Here is a 19190-nt window from a genome sequence, read left to right as displayed (position 1 = left end):
AGACATCTCAGCTGTGAGTTATCTTTGCCACTACAGCTATAACGACTTAAAGCGAGTAAGGGATTTGAAAGGTAGGCCAGGACTTGTATGCGTACGCAAAAGCTTTTATCAGGGGAGACTAATGTATCTGATGCAGTTTTTGTTTACCTGCTTGCCGCCTCTTTTTGATTCATGACTCTTATCCCTCCTACCGGGTTCTTTTAATAGTTGGCAGATTCGTATTAGTCCGCCCCGTCGCCAGCTTTCTTGGTGGTTGGCATATTATTGTATAGTAGCTTGTTTTCGAAACTTGAGAACGAAGGTGAGGCTTGAATCGTAAAGGTGTATACTTCATTTGTTAACATAGGATGCTGTTGCCCTTACGGAAGTTATCATTCAAGAAAGCGGCTTCTTTCCTAAATCGGGGGCAAAGAATAGATATCTATAGCCGGTGATTCTAGTCGTCGATATACAGCGAACTTGAGGTTCGAGCAAAAGTTGATACTCATCACTGTTATATTGTATATTAAGCTCCACAGAGTACCGGTTTCCGTGATGTCACGTCTTCTATTATACTGCAACGTACAAAATAATATAGACTGTATCACAGACTATGAATGCAGAGAATAAAAAGGCAGGCGATCTAAGTGTACTGCCACTGAGCTGGGCCAGTTCGCAGGTTTATTAACAGTCTATAGAATAAAGTTATGTTAAATTATATAGGCTGAAAAGGCCATTCGGTAGGTTTCCTTCTCTTGCATATTTTTCATATTTCCTCCATCTTCCACTCCGCTCACGGGTGGGTGCTGACTAAAGGTATATGCTGTCTATATACCTCCTATACGTGGCTGGAAGGGGCTGCCACGACATCTCCGAACTGCCTCTATTATCCGAGCCAATGTGCCGGAGTTGGAATCATTCCAAGTAATGCGCGTTAAAGTTTCAGTGGCCGTCATTTTCAAACGAGATCTCATCATTAGCAGCATGCGGCTTGTTGCTCGGTCTCGACCAAGATGCCGACACCCCGAGCCGCGCCTCGGCGACGAAGGTTCGGCTAGTCATGTCTTTTGGCCAAAAGGTTGCCGTCCACCGGAAAGTTCATCTCTTGTGGATATGCAGGTACGAACGGGAAGATTGGATGATTGATGTAGAGCGGGGGTTTGCAGTGAATACAGCATTCAATGGATTCTGGTCGTGCAGATATTTCCATTCAAATATGATGGTTCACGATTGGGAATGGCTCTTGATTAAACCAGTGGCCGTTTTCACAAGTACCGTAACCGTAACCGTAACCGTATTCGCACGTCGGGGGTGGACCCTGCTCTTAGGTAGGTATTCTCTGTAATTGCTACTAATCGTAGTGCAAGTGGATGCTTCCCCCTTTTATGCACGACCGTTTTCGATAAAGCGCCTCCTTAGCTCGACCTGACCAGTTCAGCTTCAGAGACACATATGGACATGAGCGCGGGCGGCGTCACCATTTTCAGATCCACGCACCGAATGAATGTAACCGAACACATGTGCGCCGTAGTCTAATGGAGCTTGCGAATAAAAAATTGAATAGCGGGAGCCTTGGAAGCCGGTCCGCCCTTCATAAAGTAATAAAATTGCCCTTTATAAGGCGAGGCCATCGCACTGGTACGGACCGTTGTGTTACGTTGTTATTGATTCTGCTACGCAAGATCGATCGAGTCTAAAAATACCGACCCCAGACGATGTCGTTAATCTCCGACTTGCAGTTTGCAAGCATCGTCCCCGATGGACTGCCGCTCTCGTTGGTCGGCGTCGTAGCCACCGTCGTGATCGGCATCATCTACAGCATCCTGACTAAGGAAAGACCTTTTGCTGGCTTTCCCTTGGCCGCTATCCAGGGCCAGAGCCCCAAGAAGAGCTGGCTGTTCCATGGCCCCCAGACCCTCGCCGAGGCGCTGGCCAAGGTATGCCAACCAGATCGTCGTCGAAACTCAAGCATTCCACTAACACAGCGGACAGTACTCCGGCCCTTTCCAGGTCATGACCGGGACGGGCCCCAAGATCGTCTTGCCCAACCGGTTCGCAGATGAAATTCGCAACAACCCTTCGCTCAATTTCCAAAAGGCTTTCCTCAAGGTACGATGGCCCTTCGAATAAAGACGAGCACGTCTCATCATCAAGGTGTAACCTGAAACTGCTCCATGACTAACGCGCCGACGATAGGACTTCTTCACCGAGTATGAGGGTTCTCCCCCCCATCGTCAAGGGTTGAACGGCGACAACATGATCCAAGAGACCGTGCGTGTGAAGCTGACGCAGTCCCTCGGCCTCGTGACCGACGACCTCGTCGACGAGACCACGGCCGCGCTGCGGGACATCTACGGCGAGAGCCCGGAGTGGACGACGGCGGCCCTGAAAGAAGGCGTCACCGACCTGGTCGCGCGCCTGTCCTCGCGCGTCTTCCTCGGCAAGGACGTCTGCCGCAACGAGCGCTGGCTGCAGATCGCCAAGACGTACACGGTCGACTCCTTCATCGCGTCGTACATCATGCGCATGGCCCCGACGCCGCTCCGCTTCTTCGTCTACTGGTTCGTGCCGCAGGGCCGGTCCATCCGCCAGGCCGTCCGCGACGCGCGCCAGATCATCGATCCCGAAGTGAAGCGCCGCATCGCCGCCGTCGACGCGGCGCGCGCCGCGGGCCTCAAGCCGCCCAAGACGGCCGACACCCTCGGCTGGATGTACGAGGTCGCCCGCGGCCGCAAGGTCGACTACCCGGCCTCGCAGCTCTCGCTCACCATGGCGGCCATCCACACGACGACCGAGACGACGGGCCAGGCGATGCTGGACATCTGCGAGCACCCCGACGTCGCGCAGCAGCTGCGCGAGGAGATCATCCAGGTCATTGGCGAGCACGGCTGGTCCAAGAACAGCGTGACCAAGCTCAAGCTCATGGACAGTTTCTTGAAGGAGTCTTCGCGGGTTCACCCACTCAACCTGAGTAAGTCCCCTTTCCTGTCACTTACCCCTTCATACAGAGAGAACCAGAAGTGCTAATCCGGCCTTCGCGCCCGCGTACAGGCAGCATGAACCGCTACGTCGAACAACCCGTCGAGCTCTCGGACGGCACCGTGCTCCCCAAAGGCAGCCGGATCATGGTGGCCGCCAACTTCGCCGACCCGGTCGCGTACCCCTCGCCCGCGACCTTCGACGCGGCGCGGTTCCTGCGGCGGCGGCAGGAGCCGGGCCAGGAGCACGCGTGGCAGTTCGTCACGACGACGCCCGAGCACATGCACTTCGGCCACGGCGAGCATGCCTGCCCCGGCCGCTTCTTCGCCGCCCACCTCGACAAGGTCGCGCTGTGCCACCTGCTGCTCAAGTACGAGTGGCGCTTCGTGCCCGCCGACGGCGGCTTCCCCAAGCCCGACACCTTCGAGACCGGCTTCAGCGGCAGCCGGACGGGGCAGGTGCAGTTCCGGAGGCGGCAGGAGGAGATTGTGCTGGATCTGTAGTGCTCGGTTAGCTATATCTCGATAGACAAACCATACGTTTTGGCAAATAAATAGAAAGAAATGTTGTAATTATTTCATGAAAGCAAGTGATCGCATGAAAGTTTCCTCGAGTTGTGAAGTAGAGTCTCACGTAGTCTGGGTGTTAGATACACAACCAATATCCCTCCCAAGACTGGGCGATTCATCTAAATTAATCGCATTCCTGCATGCTCACATAAGCACCGACGCTTCCAGGTAGTAACAAAAAAGATCTCTTTAGCCAAATACCACTGTATATCTACCAGTCTACCTAAAGTACTCAATGCCATCTCGTCTCGTCAGTCCCGTCAGCCATTAATTATGTATGTTGTTACACCCTGTATATATGTATGTATATCATCCTCCCACCCCCTGGCCAAACACTCCGGGGCCGGTTTGCTTTTCTCCTTTTCTCCTTTCAACAATGAGGTACTTGCTTGGGTATCTTGCCAAAAAAATAACATAATGAAATAATTGAGGGGGAAGAAACGCGGAAGCTTCCCAGCTCAAAACACCCTGCCTCCGTTCATTTCTCTTGATCATGAGGTTGGACGGTCGACTAATATCGCCTAACTCAACCTCTTCGTATACTTATGTTTTTTTCTTTCCTTTCTTTCTTTTGTATTTCACGTTTATCTTTTTTTTTGCTCGTCACATCGCAGCGCCCACTTCGCTGTCGCGGCGGACGACGGCCTCCATGGCGTTGAGGTCGATGGCGTACTCGGCTCGCCCTCGAGGGTCTCGCGGATCAGCTCGAGCGCCGTGTAGTGGCGCAGGGACTGGCTCTCGCCGGAGCCCGACTTGAGCTCGACGTGGGCGAAGGGGTCGGCGCCGTGCGCCAGGAGTGCCTTGATGGCCACGACCCACCGCTCGCGGTTCTGCAGCAGCCGGTGGCTGGCGCTCGTCTCGAGCAGGTGCGTCACCTCGTTCTGGTGCGTGAAGAAGCGGCGTCCGGCCTTGAGCGCCTTGCACCACACCTTGTTCGGCTCCCCTTCTCCCGATGGGCGCGCCGTCGCGCCCGCCTCGAACAGCACATCCAGCACCTTCGGGTCCGGCATGTCGTGGTGGAAGTCGACGTAGTCGCCCACCAGCGTCCCGCATGCGGACACACCGTCGGGCTTGGGGTTGACCACGTAGACCAGGAGCTCCTCCGCCTTGCGCCGCCGCATATCGCCCTTGAGCGACTTGAGTTTCACCGACACGTAGTTGACGAGACTGGCCTGGATTGCCAAGGCGAGGAAATCCTTGCGCTTCGGGGGCTTTCCAGTCTCCATGGGCTCGTAGCCTGCCCAGTGCTTTCGGCATAGCGTCGGACACTTCCTCTCGTACCAGTCGGGGTCTTCGTACAGAGGCTTATGACTCTGTAATGATCTGACCCAGGCTCGCTGGCAAGTGTTGTCAAGATCGTCGAGCAGTTCGCGGTAAGCTTCGAGGTTTGGTACCTTGTCGTCGACGAGCGCGCAAAGGCGTAGTGCGTTGGCAACAAGAAGCCACGCTTCAGGTCGGAATCGTACATCGGGCCACGCCGAGACGGGCGGCCGCACCAGCTCAAAACACTTCAAGTGGCGAATGCAACCGCTCAGCAATGCCAAGTCCAACTCTATCGGATCGGAAGGAGGCACCCCCGGTACTTCCTGCCAAAAGTCTTTCCTGGAGGCCCATTCTTTTCCAGTTTGGTGGCAGAAGACAAGGCGTTGGTCGGCTGTCCCTGTTTGGTTTCCTTCGGCCTCGGTCTCCAGGAAGCCGGAAGCAAATTTCTGTAATCGTTCCCGAAGATTCCGTGTGCACTCCTCCAATTCTCCCAGTGTTGACGGCTGGAGCTTTGGCTGTGTAGCCATCAACTTGCCCGAAGAAGAGTCCCAATAGCCTTGTTCCGCGAAGGCTAGAGTTATCAGGGAAGGCGGCTGGCGTGCTCTCAGTACAAGCTGCCATATTCTGAAGCACTGCTGGACGTCGCTTAGCGGCATGCTGCGAAGCATCCTCATATAAAGGCCATCGTTGCCCCCGAGTCGCGGTGGCAGGGAGTCAAGCGTCTGTCGCAAAGTTCTCAGGGAGCCCTCGAGAACCGTCTTCATGGCCAGCCGCGCCCACAACACGTCGCCGCACGACCGTCGTGCCAGTTCTTTGCATAGGCTGTGAGAATCGGGAAGGCCCGGAACGTCAAGCTCCAGAATGTCCTGAAGATATTTCGTCATGGCTTCCTCCGTGTGCTCTTGAACCCTGATCCGGCTAACACCTTTCAAGCCTTCCTCGAAAGCTGGCAGCTCACGACTGCTAACAATGATTTTCATGGAATCCTTGTTCGCATAACTCATACAAATCTTGACTACCTCGGAATAGGAGTCCCTAGCCCATTTGCTGCTCCCCCACATCTCGTCCCCATGATCACCTACATCCGAGATTTCAGTGTCTTCGTGTGAGTAGTGGTGCTCCCGGTTGACAATACGGAACTCCTACACATCGCGCTATTAGCTTCGTGCAAAGACTTGGTAGATTGGCCACTTCGCGCCACATAATAGACTTACATTAAGACCATCAACAAATACCACAAATCGTAACTTGTTGGAAAAGTTGGCGAAGAGGTTGTAAATTGATTGGGTCAGGGATGTGGCCGTCAAGAACGGTCTCTCCGGAGGCCACTCCCCACCAAAATATGAAGGGAAAGCCACTCGGACGAGCTCTGGCCGGGGCGCCAGAATCTGATAGAGATTGGCTCTCAACAATCCGAGTTCAGACTTCTGCAGTTGGTTGCCACCTTCGTATAGGTAGAAGGAACAGAAGATGAGGTCGCCATCCTTGGCCCAAGTACTGGCGAGTTCTTCCCTAACTTGCTGATTATGGAAAGCCCATTTCATTAGAGTCGACTTGCCAGAGCTTGCACATCCACTGAGCCAAAATATGGCATCATCCTTGCTTCTCAGGAATTCGCGGAAGGATGAATCTTTTGCCATCAGCCAGTCGCATGTGTCGTCGTGCGCATCTTCGATTCGGTTCTCTTTTTCGTGCAACTGATCGAAGTACAACATGGCTAGTATTTCTGTGCACAAGGTGTAAGCAAGGGCTCGCTCAACGTTACCGTCGAGAATGATGTGATCCTACCTCGAGTGCGTGTATCGATCGCGGCCAACTCTGTTAATCAGTCAGCCAGGCACTTTTTCAAAATAAGTCCGCACATTCGTCTTATTACCTTCCTGCGTAGGACCGGCCGACAGCCTCGCGAAATGCGAAACAATCTGGTTGTAGCCCAATTCCTCTCGGCTCGAAAAGCGAGCAAGCCCCATGTGGCTCGTGGCCATGTCGTCGCGTGAAACGCTAAATCCTTCGTATGACGCCGCGTCCCTCGGCACGATGCGAGACGAGCCAGTAGTAAACTGTTCGCGCATACATACGATTCGAATATCCCTGGATATCATTTGAAACGTTCCGTGCTGGTTCTCGAAAAATCCCGAATTCTCCGCCAACGAGCGCAGTAATGGGTCGTTCGGTGACCGTAAGGATATCTGAGCTGTTAGAGCAACACATTCCCCGAGACTTCGTTTCCCGGTGCGTTGATGTGGCGTGCCGAGGAAGATGATACCCTTAGTCTTGGGGTATATATCGCCCAAGTCGTTATGGCTCCCGTAGATGCGAGACATGGCAGCCGTAGTCAGGGCCTCCTTGACAATGATGCCTCCAATTCCGTGCGCCACGAAATAAATAGGGCGGAAGATGCCTTCGCGGACCCGAGAAAGGTCAACAAGCAGCGCTTCAGCCAGATCCGCAAACATGTCGTTGCCGTCTCCTAGGATGCTGGGGTAGCCCCAGGTGATGATTCTTGCGTGCTGGACATCGGCGCCCAACAGATCGCGCGGCCAGCAGACCGAATCCTTGGACCAAGACCCGACGCGGTGCCCGTTCAGACCGTGCACGAAGATGATGTCGATTCCTTCTTCGCCCGGCTCAACGCCGTTGTAAAGCACCAGTGGCCCTGCACCCGAGGCCTGCCCATCGCTGGTGAGAATCCGTCTGCTGCTGCTGGTGGCCCGACCGACCTTGTCGGAGCCAAGCGATAAAGAATCCCTCGAATCCGACATTTCCTCCTGATGTCGCGGCCGGGAGGCGGAGGAGGTCCCCCTCTTGAGCCTGGCCAACGTATCTCTGACTCGCTTCATTTCGTATGTGTCGTCTCTTCTCTACCACAAGCGGCATGAGCAAGATGGAGGATTAGGTATGAGCAATACACCCCATGGCAGCCGTGCGTGTGGTTTTTTTTTCTTCTCCTCTGCGCATTTGCCCGAAGAACCCTCAATCCCACGCCGCGCGGGGTGGTCGTGGGCCGATCCGTCATAAATCAGAATCCCTGCATTGAGTTGGGCCCGTATCCGTTTCAGGACACCACCCCTACCCAGGGTATTGCCTAGGGGAACCACCGCGCCATTCTTGTCACGCTTGTGTTGCTGGAGTGGCTGCCAAGTTGAAACGAACCAGTCGCGGTTTGATATTTGGATGCCATTCTCCACGCCGTTGAGCTTTCTGGCTCCTGGCCTGCCCGCGGAAGTGAGTCTCGTGGTGCCGCCGGAGGAATATCAGGTTCCCATACTGGGGCCGCGCGGAAACGGGTGGGTTCGAGGCATAACTTTTTCCCTATTCTCCCCTACTGTAGGACCTACATACTCAAATACTTTAGACGTTGCCCATTGAGACGCGACGTGACGGTAGGAGGTAAGTACGTAGCGGCAGAGCGGTGTGTGCGCCGTCCTCCAACATGACCAATTCATGCAAGGAATAGGACAAACTTTGTTTTTTTTTCTCCTCGTTAATTATGGCCCGCGAGAGTCGTTGGATCATCAGGAGAAGCGACCAGCGACCCTGCGTCTCATGGCCGGGGAAGGCATCCGGGCGCGGGCAGGCCAGAAGTTCTAGTGAATCAAGCGCTGAAAGCGGCAAGAAATGGGCCTAACACGTCGTCTCTGTCCAATCGATACGGGTTAATGGAGGGTCGACTTTTTCTACTAATAGAGCGGGTACAGCGCCATGAGGGACCTGACAATTGCCAGTAGCGCTCAAGGTCGGCATGTAAAATACAGGGCCTACAGGGCCGACAGGCAGGTCCAGTGCTGTCGATTGGCCTATCATTTCCCTAGCGTCGGACTTAGTGCTACCAAGAAAGCAACCCCAATAACAACCAGCAAGCAAGCAAGCACCACCACCAAGATTGGATCGTCGACTACTTTCAGCTGCGCGCGGGATGGGATTGGCATTGCGTGCTGAAGAAAACAAGGCTTCGTCCATCTTCCAGGGTCTGTTGTTTGCTCCTCCCTACCGGCATACACACATGCTGCAGCCCAATGCGTTGGGCACCTGTCACTGCGAGTGCCCTGCTGACGGCTAGGTCTGCCGAAGCCGAAGCCCTGCCATGATCGTCTGGTCTCATTTCGACCCCCCACTACGGTCAAGTCTCAATACGACCTCGGGCCATGTCGTGTCGTAGTCGAGTCAAAACCCCTGGCTGCTCTTTTCCCAGTATCCATGCGAATCCATATTGACAGGATGGATTTCCCGCATGCGGTGGTGGAGGTCAGCAGCTTGGTGGCCTGTTCAAACCCCCCGACTGTGCAACCGTGGTGTCCAAATGCTGTTTGAGTTTTTTTTCTCTTACGTCCGGTGCTGTCCCAATTAAAGACCTACCGGGGATGGCTATTGGACAGATTATTGTCAATGGCGACCCTCAACGGCATTGATCTTTTCTTCTTTCCTGTTTTTCCTCCGCGCCGCTCTCCGTCCTATGTAGCAATGTTCGGACCTCGACGTTATATCGTAGATGCTGGCTGTCCCCTCACGGTACTACGTGCGTACGTCAGTGATAGTATGATGATAGTTTCACAATGTTCCATCAGCGCTCTCGATCCCAATGGCCCATTCAGCACGTCTGCCGAGGCCCCGTTTTGCACTCTGCCGTTGTCTGCCGTGCCCAGCTGCCATCCTGCTCAGACCAAACCTTAATGCGTGACAGGTGTAACAAGCGTGTCACTGTCACATGTGCCCTGAAAACAGTATGTATGGTACGGTTACTGATCCTCCTCGGAAGCTGGGCAGGATTCCACTATTGAAATTTCTAAAGATAATCTTCCCGACGACACCCGGCCGTCGCTTTTCAACCTTATTCTCTGGTTTAGCCCCATAGGCTACCTCATATTGGCCGAGCTGGGCGGCTGAGTGAGTCTCTATACATTGCCAAGCTCCGCGGACTTGTCAGACAGACAGGGACCACTGGCCAATGGGTGCGAGCCGATATACTCGCTCTTGGACCAGGGAGGCTCAGGTAATGGATATGGCTTGAGCTCGTCGTGCAGGCGACTCCAGATGCCGCGTCAAACCTGCTTGCAGTAGGTAAGCACTCACTAGACTGAAGCCGCACTTCATACCGCTGTCTCTGTGCAGATGTCGGAGTCGACGAGGGCTCAAATCTCTGGTGGCGGTTACAAAGGACTGTCAAGTCAATTTGCCGATGAGGAATCGGTGAGCCAGCCCCTTTTCCAGGCGTATCAAGGGCCCATGACGAATTGCATCATCACGCTATTAAACACCTGCATGTCAGGGCACCGTAGCACCAATATATCATATGGTCCGAGGATATGAAAACACATAACGATCCTGCTCTTCCCCGTTCTCTGTGAGTTGAAACACGGGTGGTGGGAGTAAGGATGCTGAGTATCTTTGGCGAGTACTGATTCCCGACTGAACCCCGGTTACACAATATGATCATATTATCGTTGCGCTTGCATGATGAATTATAAGAATGACCAGACTCGAATGTCAAGCGTCCGTAACATATCAATGAGTTGCAAGTCTCATCTGCCTGTATTGAACACATGCTTACCCAATGGGCCATTCGCGGTTCTATTGAATCACGACAGAGGGAGCCATGCGGAGTCGGACTGATAATCTTCATGATCGGGTCAGAACCGCTAAGTAGGATCATGAAAGAGTCGTTGCACATACATGGGAGGCATACGAGAGAACTTGATATGCCGGGCATGTTGGAGATTGAGACCGGGAAATATATGCGTATGCAAACGATAGCAACTTCTCTAGTCACGATGAAACGGCGACCTCTGACACTATCGATGCAGGCGTTATGGTCGGCCTGTTTGCATGATACACTACCTGTGGCCGGCCATCTCGGACCAAAGGAAACTACTGTGAAAAGGCATTGCCCTCTCTCAGTATCGTCCGCTTCTGCCATCTCACAAGCAGGCTGTGAGAAGAAAGCTTGCTGCTGCGCTTGACCTTGACGAGAAAAGGAGCGGGAAGCAATGCCACATACCTTCAGCGAATTTCAGCATAGATACAACCCTCCGGAAAGCATCTGGACTGATCTTCATAGTCTTTCTAGACTTTGAAGCCGCCGTAACTGATATTAGACAAACTTACCAGAACGTTGGAACCCTAAAGATTCTGTCGAATGCCAGGGCCCATAGCCAAAGAACGGTTGATGAACCCAATCTCAAAGTAAGACTCAACAAACCCCTCCCATCACTCTGGTTAGGGTCCAGTCAGGGGACTGCGCAATACACAGACAGAGAAGCCGTGTTTGCCAAGACACAATCCACTCGGACATGGATCGGAGCCGGCTCGGACACTCTGCACCCCTTTGAGTTCACAATTTCCCTGGTAGAAGATAATATGAACGCCCCCAAGTGTATGGCCAGTCATCGAGATGATTGTAGCCTTCAAAAGAAATGCTTGGTGGTGTGACCTGCCTCACAATGCATCCATTGCCATCCATGTCTGTCTGCCTCCTTGCACCCACCACCAGGAGCCGCAGATGCCCTCATCACTGGCAATATTGAAAAAAAACTCCAGTACTCTACTGTGGGGAAGAAGAGACGGTACTTGTTCGGCAGCTGAGGTTGATGTTGATGTTGATGACGGGGTCAGATTCAATCCCCTAAAGATGCATAATGTTAATATTATGCATACTTCGAAGTACCGCTAGACTCATAGCACCAACGACGGCTAAGCTCTTATGCTTGCATGCGATAAGCCTAATTATGAATTATGACGAACTGATAAGGTCCCGCCCGTGTGCCACAACTGCCCCTCCAAAAAGTCATTGGAGCTTTCCAGGCTGAGCCCGCGCCGATCCAGTCATTGACTCACACGGCTCGTACTTGGTCAACGTCACGGAGGTCGTGAGCCGGCAACAACTTCTTACGGTTCGCAATATAGGTACCACTTTCGCATACCAACAGGCTAGAGATGTCGAGCAAAGGCGCCAAGGCCGCCGCTGCGGGAAAGGCCAAGAAGCCCACCAAGGCAGGTGCTGAGGACAAACGAGAGGATGTGTTGCAGGCAGTTGTACGTCTAGTCTTATTCGACCGCGGGGCACTTTGTTGCCCTCACGACGCTTGACTGACCACGATCTTCGAACCCCCCCATAGATCATAGCCGACTCATTCCAGACTCGCTTCCGACCTTTCACTTTAGAAAAGCCAAGAGTGAGTACTGCAATCCTTCTTGACCCGAGATCCGTGCGTTCGCTAACCAGCACTGCAGTGTCTCCTTCCGCTTGCCAACACTCCGTTGCTCGAGTACACCCTCGAATTCCTTGCCATGAACGGCGTCCAGGAGGTCTTCATCTACGCATCATCCTTCCAAGAACAGATCGAGAGCTACATACGCCAGTCGCGATGGACACCGATAGCCAGATCCTGCCCATTCTCCACTGTCGACTTCATTCGAGTCTCGGACGCTCGATCAATCGGCGATTTCTTGCGCGATCTTGACAAGCGCGGCTTGATCGAGGGAGATTTCATCCTAGTACACGGTGACCTAGTGTCCAACATCTCGCTAGATGGCGCGCTGGCGGCGCATCGGGCGCGCAAAGAGGCCAACCGGGACTCCATAATGACCATGGTGTTGAGAGAAGGCGGCGAAGATGAGCATCGGGCCAAGGTCAATGGCATCTCTCCCGTATTCGCTGTCGACCCGCAAGCAAAGCGCTGCCTGCACTACGAGGAAATGAACCCATTGCAGTCGGATCACTACGTCGAGCTAGATTCCGATATGCTGAAGCAGCCCGAGCTCGAGATCAGAGCGGATTTGATCGATGCCCAGATTGATATCTGTACTCCCGATGTGCTCGCGCTGTGGTCCGAAAGTTTCGACTATGAGTTGCCGCGCGCAAACTATTTACACGGCGTCCTCAAAGACTACGAGCTCAACGGCAAGATGATTCACACTGAAATCGTGTCAGACGGCTACGCTGCACGGGCGACGAACTTTCAGATGTATGAAGCAATTGGTCGTGATGTACTTGACGGATGGACGCATCCGTTTGTCCCAGACAGCAACCTGATCAAGAGGCATACCTATCAGTTGCGGGACGACAACGTATATCGGGAGGACGAAGTAACGATCGGCGATAGCTGCGATGTCTCTAACGCCGCGCTTGGCCAAGACACTGTTGTCGGCTCAGAAAGCAGTATAGAGAACAGCCTGATTGGGCGCAATTGCAAGATTGGCAAGGGCGTGGTCATCAAAGACAGCATCATCTGGGAGGACGTCACCATAGAAGATTATGCCGTCGTCGAACATTCGGTAATTGCCGAATTCAGCACCATCGGGAAGAACTCTCGGGTGGGCTCAGGCTGTCTGCTAGGCTCTGGTGTTGTTGTGGGAGAAGGCATCACTATCCCCCCATCTAGCATCATTTCTGTGCTCTCTGCAATGGGTACCTCGGTAACACCCAATACCGAGCTTCTTGGTCCTCAGGGCAAGGGTACTCTCTTTGTTGATCCAGACATTGAAGATATGGGAGAAGACGACCCTCAGCGACTTCAATTGTCTCTGGGCTACTCGCTCGAGGGCTACGAATTATATGCTTCGTCTGTATCTACACTATCCTCCGGCGACGAGGAGGATTTGTCGGACGAGGAGGCGCAGAACATGGCCAGAAGCGGCCGTACTACGTCATTCGCCTCTGATGATTCGTCTACCGCCGGCGCTTCCAACTTTGTGACAGAAGCCGTGCTCGGTCTATTGGAGGTGTTGCGCGGCGAGTCTGGCGATTTTGACTCGGAAAAACTCGAGTTCACATCGCTCCGATTGGCTAATGACGCTTCGGACAGCGCTGTCCGCAGGGCAGTTGCGACGGCACTCGTACGCCGGGCAGTTGAACTGATCAACGCCGAAAGCGGCGGAATGGAGACGAGCAAAGCTGCTAAGTGCGTTTTGACCGAACGGAAGGGTGCCAAAGAGTTTGTGTCCGAGGTCGGCGTTGGAGGAGACAGTGTTCCCGAGCAAGTCGACTTCATCCTGGCTGTCCAGCGAGCCTGCGTCAGTATCTCGCGAGTTATCGAGGTCCAGAAAGCGGGAGCTCTGTGCTCAGCGTTGTTCCAGCAGATGTACAGCGAGGATATCTTAGAAGAAGAAGGCATCCTGAAATGGTGGGAAGATGCTCGAGCTAAGGAGGGCGGAGAGCCGATGGAACAGGTTCGGGAAAAGTGCAAGGCTCTCGTCGATTGGCTAGAAGAGGCCGAAGAAGAAGACAGCGACGAGGAAAGTGATGAAGACTAGGCACATCATATACCCTAGAACTATCTAGTAAAAGACAATGAACAAATCCCGTTAGCTGCGGAACGATCCCAACCTATGCCGTTACTCAATATCACGAATAAGTGAGATATCCACGATTGCATGTTCAAAGAGCTCACGCTGTAAGTGCTCCTTTCTGGATGGTGTGTCAGACTTGCCACAGCGGTACCAGAGCGCGGCAATCATCCTACTACCTATGCTACTGATGTCAAGATGCCTACGCTCAGATATACTACTCATAACACCTCCTGTAGGCCTTGATACTTAGTCCTAGTAGATAGCGAACTGGAGGGTGTCCATGAACCTGGCTCTGCATCCCCAAGTACGGCCCTTCTAAGCATTCGCTGTACCGATTCTGTGAAAGTCTGATACACTCTATAATCAAAGGCAGGCTGTTATTTTAGTGACGGCATTTCCGCGATGGTGCTAATCAGGCATAACGATCGATTTTGCGGATCCTCGTCAGCATGCATGCTGTGATACGTGGTCGGCACGTTGTCTCTTTCTCTGCTCAGTGTTGAACAGTTCCTAAAACGGCTCTAAGAGCCGTATATGGCGATCATATATCCACATTGGTTTCTCAGGATAATGTGCTGGACTTGCGTATGTGCGCCATGCAGTACTGCCCATTTGTCTGTAGTATTGGCTGACACGGCATGACAATGCAGCACATGGTGCCAATGTTTATGGATATTCGGGTATTTATGAGCACCCCCTGATTTCGTGCCTTCGGATTCAGAAGTATAATATCCCCTCTATACGCCGTATATTAGCCCAGGTCATCTGGAGTAGCGCATGGAGATCGGGAAAGCATTGCCTTATTGTTGAGTCGCATCTCTAGCTTACAGCTGTTTTCGGACAGGCTGCAGCAACATACCTATGTAGTCAGATGGGCATGAGAATGGCCATGTGAACGTTCTGATCGCCGTACGGGGGATACTAGGGTCCATTTCCTTTTGAATTGTCTAGGATCATGTCAGTCCTTTCACTTGATTGGCAGTATAGAGCGGCAAAGCCACCGTGCCGTGCCGATGGCGGACTATAGGATCCAGCCCAACAGCATAAACCGCAAATTGTTGCCCGCGCTCATGAGAAATATGAGATCGCAACTTTCGCCTTTTGCCTGCCATAGGGTGGGTTGCGGTACAAGTACTTGGACAAACGGAGTTTAGCAAAAGCGTTTCCAGAGCGGATGCCGCATACTTACGCTTGTATGCTAGGCCATGATTTCCTATCTGGCCGGCCGCTAAGTAGTTAGCGATAGCACTCGCAATTGATATGCTGTGTCGTCTGCTATACGAAATCGCCACAGCATGACGTCTCGTTGTAGCGCTGTGGCAGTGACGCAATGCATGTCATCTTTTGGCGATGCGATCTAGGTAGGCCGTTTACTGAGCTGCTTGCGGCACACGATGCCATGCCTAGGTACATGTATGTAGCGATGTTCATTCATCTTTACTCAGACTGCCTCAAAAGCACAGAAATGAGATGAAGTGTTCCGGACGTTTGGAACGGGCATGGCCAATTTAGTAACAACCTTACTTAGCATCGGATGGCATCAATTGATTTTTACAAGACGACGTAACGTAACGTTAGGGGCCAATTGGAACTTGAGGCCACTGTGACCAGAGTACCTGCGCTCATACTCGTGCGTCTTATGTAAGTACTACATAATATAAATGCAATCATGCCTCTTGTAATCTGACTGTATTTTTGTGGTAGCCCTTGGTGCTTGGTGCGCTGTAAGCGGGCTCACACCCAAGACGTTACAAATTGCTTTGGAGTATTGCATTCGATCAAGGTGCAAACAGCCTCCGAGATACCACATGCATGGTGGTTATTGAAATGACCGCCTGGGCAGAGTGCTGCACCTGAAGCCTGAGTCGGCTTTCGAGTGAGTCAAGATCCCGGCAAGCCATCTGCGGCGCCCAAGTGCCCTGAGTCTGTGCTACATGCGAATTTTGCAGTGGGCTGGCGCATTGGCTGGGCGCTGGGATTACCGGCTTGGGTAATGTACGTTACTGGACGTCACTGTGGATTGGGATCTGGCGACGCCCACTCTGTCCAGCCAATGCGACAGCACCGAAAGGCACCCTGCAGTGCCTGCACTACCCCGCCTTACCGCCCAAGACCAGTAGCCACAGACCCCTCCACCCACCTTCTTTTCCCAGTCTTCCGCAGGCCGCTGCTGGTGACTCAATTGACATCAAAGGCACCCAAGGGAAAAATCTAGTATAAAAAAAATTGGTACCCGTCACTGTTTGGACTGAAGACTTGAATCCTCACCACCGACCCGACCCAACCGACAACTGTTGATATATCCCCTTACCAACAGTCCACTATTCACCATGTGTCCTACTCCAGACGCCGCTCCGGCCACGAATGGCCGTGCCAATGGCAACGATACCTCCGATCCATGTTGGTCATTGCCTCTGATTTGCCCCTCGTCTCGTTGGCCTGCAGAAACTTCGTGCTAACTTGAGTGTGTGTCTCAGCGCACCCGGGCTTCACTGGCATTGCTGTAAGTCTATATACCTTAATTGACCCGGGCGAAGGCCTGCGCCTTTTGGCTGATAGTCCAATATTCTAATTACAATTGCCATATAGACCCAGCGTACGCAGCGCTCCAGCCCTTACCAGCCCGTCGGCGATTTCCTGAGCAACGTTTCCAGGTTCAAGATCAGTGAGTCGACCCGAGCAGCGAGGCATCCCACCAGCTATGCATTTTCCGACCACGAATTCTACGGCTACCGGCCGTCTCGAATACTCGCTAACGAATTCACCCAACGCTAGTTGAGTCAACCCTCCGCGAGGGCGAACAGTTCGCCAATGCCTTCTTCGATACCGAGACCAAGATCCAGATTGCCCGGGCCCTCGACGACTTTGGCGTCGACTACATCGAGCTTACCTCCCCGGCTGCCTCTGAGCAGTCCCGCAAGGATTGTGAGGCCATCTGCAAGCTCGGCCTCAAGGCCAAGATCTTGACCCATGTCCGCTGCCACATGGACGATGCTCGCATGGCCGTTGAGACTGGTGTCGACGGTCTCGATGTCGTCATTGGTACTTCGTCCTATCTCCGCGAGCATTCTCACGGCAAGGACATGACCTACATCATCAACGTGAGTACACTGTCTGACAGTTGAAGCGGGGACTTTTTTCTTCAAAATCCTCGGCCGATATCGGACACCGTACTAACGAGTAGACAGACTGCGATCGAGGTCATTGAATTCGTCAAGTCCAAGGGTCTCGAGATCCGTTTCTCCAGTGAAGACTCTTTCCGATCCAACCTCGTCGATCTTCTTTCCGTATACAGTGCTGTCGACAAGGTGGGAGTCACGCGCGTCGGTATCGCTGATACGGTTGGATGCGCCTCTCCCAGACAGGTCTACGACCTCGTCAGGAGTAAGTTTCCGCCCGCAACAGTCACGGCTTGATCTTTTCGGGTTGCTTTTGCAACACGGATCAAACCACAGAACTAATGGCTAATCTGGTCGAATTTGTACAGCTCTGCGTGGTGTCGTAAACTGCGACATCGAAACCCATTTCGTAAGTATCACCTTTTGCACGTGCCCATGCAGACTCGGATTTCATTGGATCAGAGACTCTTGAGTTTGGGGCATAAGATTTCAGGCCCCATGGGGATATCTGCACCAATCAAAATCAAGCCCTTGAACTGGGCTGGCCTGCTTATCACTTATACCTTTCGATATACTGATAGTTGATGATTGTAGCACGACGATACCAGCTGTGCTGTAGCCAACGCTTACTGCGCCCTCGAAGCCGGTGCCACACATGGTATGTCACTTGACCGTCCCTTGTATTGGAAGAATGATGTACTAACTCTTCATCAGTGGACACCTCCGTTCTTGGTATCGGTGAGCGCAATGGTATCACCACTCTTGGTGGCCTGATGGCGGTATGTCTCCCAGATCTCGCATTAGCGTTTTACAACATACTGATCATTTCATATAGAGAATGATGGTTGCCGATCGTGACTACGTCATGAGCAAGTAGGTCATAAAACATTGTCTCGCTGATTATTCACTTTCTAACGAAACCCAGGTACAAGCTGCACAAGCTCAAGGACCTCGAAAACCTCGTGGCCGATGCTGGTATGTCGCCCCTTCCACTATCTTCCGCGTTGGTGCTGGCGGGTGCTGGGTTCATACGGTCAATGTTGGGCCGCTTTTCGTCGCGTTGGGGTCTGTTGGCGTATAATCGTGTTCTCGCCTTGAGAATTGGATATGGCATATGGAGGATGCTGAAGTTCGGCTTCATCCTCCGATGCCGGGTTATTCCGCTCCAATGACCATGATACAATGGAGACGGGGTGGAATTTTCCAAGCGACCCTCAGACCCACGATGTTGAACCCCAGCATACCCCAGACCGACCCCTCCAGCTTCCCACTTTTATCACGTTGATCAATTTGGGAAACCAGCTAACGAGTGCGCAGTGCAAATTAACATCCCCTTCAACAACCCCATCACTGGCTTCGTACGTAACATATCCTTTTGCGCCTGATGACTCAAACGTATGAATAAAAGCTAACATTATCTATAGTGTGCCTTCACCCACAAGGCCGGCATCCACGCCAAGGCCATCCTGAACAACCCGACCACATACGAGATTCTCAAGCCCGAAGATTACGGTCTATCCCGCTATGGTATGCCCCAAAGAGATGCCCCCGTCTACTGATGTCGATGCTAACGAGACATCCCTCATTCAGTCCACTTCGCTTCTCGACTGACTGGCTGGAATGCCATTAAGAGTCGTGTCGAGCAGCTCGGTCTCACCATGACTGATGCCCAAGTCAAGCTCTGCACCCAGAAGGTCAAGGCCATGGCTGACGTGAGGCCACTCGCCATTGATGATGCCGATTCGGTCATCCGTACTTTCCACCTGAATCTCACAGCGGATCAGGAGAAGCCCCTGCTCCCCAACATGACGTCCGAGGAGCAGGCCAAGTTCGAGAAGGCTGAGAAGGAGCTTGCTGGTGAGCCTGAGCAGAAGTCGTTAGACAACACCGTGGCTCAGGAAACGAACGGCGGTATTCAGGCGTAAAATGCACTCAGGATCTGGACAGGAGTTGGGACAAAAATGAACGAGGCAATTGCCACACATGTACATACCAA

At 52.9% G+C, this 19190-nt stretch overlaps 4 protein-coding genes across 4 annotated transcripts; 3 read left to right on the top strand and 1 right to left on the bottom strand.

The window, feature by feature from the left end:
• Window positions 1-1694: 1694 nt before the first annotated feature.
• PG997_003460 (cytochrome P450) lies at window positions 1695-3461 on the top strand (the record flags this gene model as incomplete). Its single annotated transcript, XM_066807775.1, has 4 exons — window positions 1695-1916; window positions 1972-2088; window positions 2176-2950; window positions 3031-3461. 4 exons carry the CDS (start codon window positions 1695-1697, stop codon window positions 3459-3461), a joined length of 1545 nt encoding a protein of 514 aa, XP_066671393.1.
• Window positions 3462-4111: 650 nt separating this feature from the next.
• On the bottom strand, window positions 4112-7630 carry PG997_003459 (uncharacterized protein; the record flags this gene model as incomplete). The annotated part of the gene is made up of 4 exons (XM_066807774.1): window positions 4112-5932; window positions 6005-6516; window positions 6579-6608; window positions 6667-7630. The coding sequence occupies 4 exons, from the start codon at window positions 7628-7630 to the stop codon at window positions 4112-4114; spliced, it is 3327 nt and encodes a 1108-aa protein (XP_066671392.1).
• Window positions 7631-11720: 4090 nt separating this feature from the next.
• PG997_003458 (translation initiation factor eIF-2B subunit epsilon) lies at window positions 11721-14039 on the top strand (the record flags this gene model as incomplete). The annotated part of the gene is made up of 3 exons (XM_066807773.1): window positions 11721-11819; window positions 11903-11959; window positions 12018-14039. The coding sequence occupies 3 exons, from the start codon at window positions 11721-11723 to the stop codon at window positions 14037-14039; spliced, it is 2178 nt and encodes a 725-aa protein (XP_066671391.1).
• A 2366-nt stretch (window positions 14040-16405) lies between these two features.
• Window positions 16406-19119, top strand: PG997_003457 (homocitrate synthase; the record flags this gene model as incomplete). The annotated part of the gene is made up of 13 exons (XM_066807772.1): window positions 16406-16475; window positions 16553-16578; window positions 16665-16740; window positions 16851-17176; window positions 17264-17459; window positions 17563-17603; window positions 17789-17852; window positions 17909-17973; window positions 18030-18067; window positions 18120-18169; window positions 18512-18552; window positions 18619-18721; window positions 18785-19119. 13 exons carry the CDS (start codon window positions 16406-16408, stop codon window positions 19117-19119), a joined length of 1431 nt encoding a protein of 476 aa, XP_066671390.1.
• Window positions 19120-19190: the final 71 nt, after the last annotated feature.

Source organism: Apiospora hydei, assembly GCF_038363865.1.
Source record: "Apiospora hydei strain CBS 114990 chromosome Unknown utg000004l_segment0_segment0, whole genome shotgun sequence".
NCBI classification, from domain to species: Eukaryota; Fungi; Ascomycota; class Sordariomycetes; order Amphisphaeriales; family Apiosporaceae; genus Apiospora; species Apiospora hydei.
This window is presented reverse-complemented; position numbering and strand designations above follow the sequence as displayed.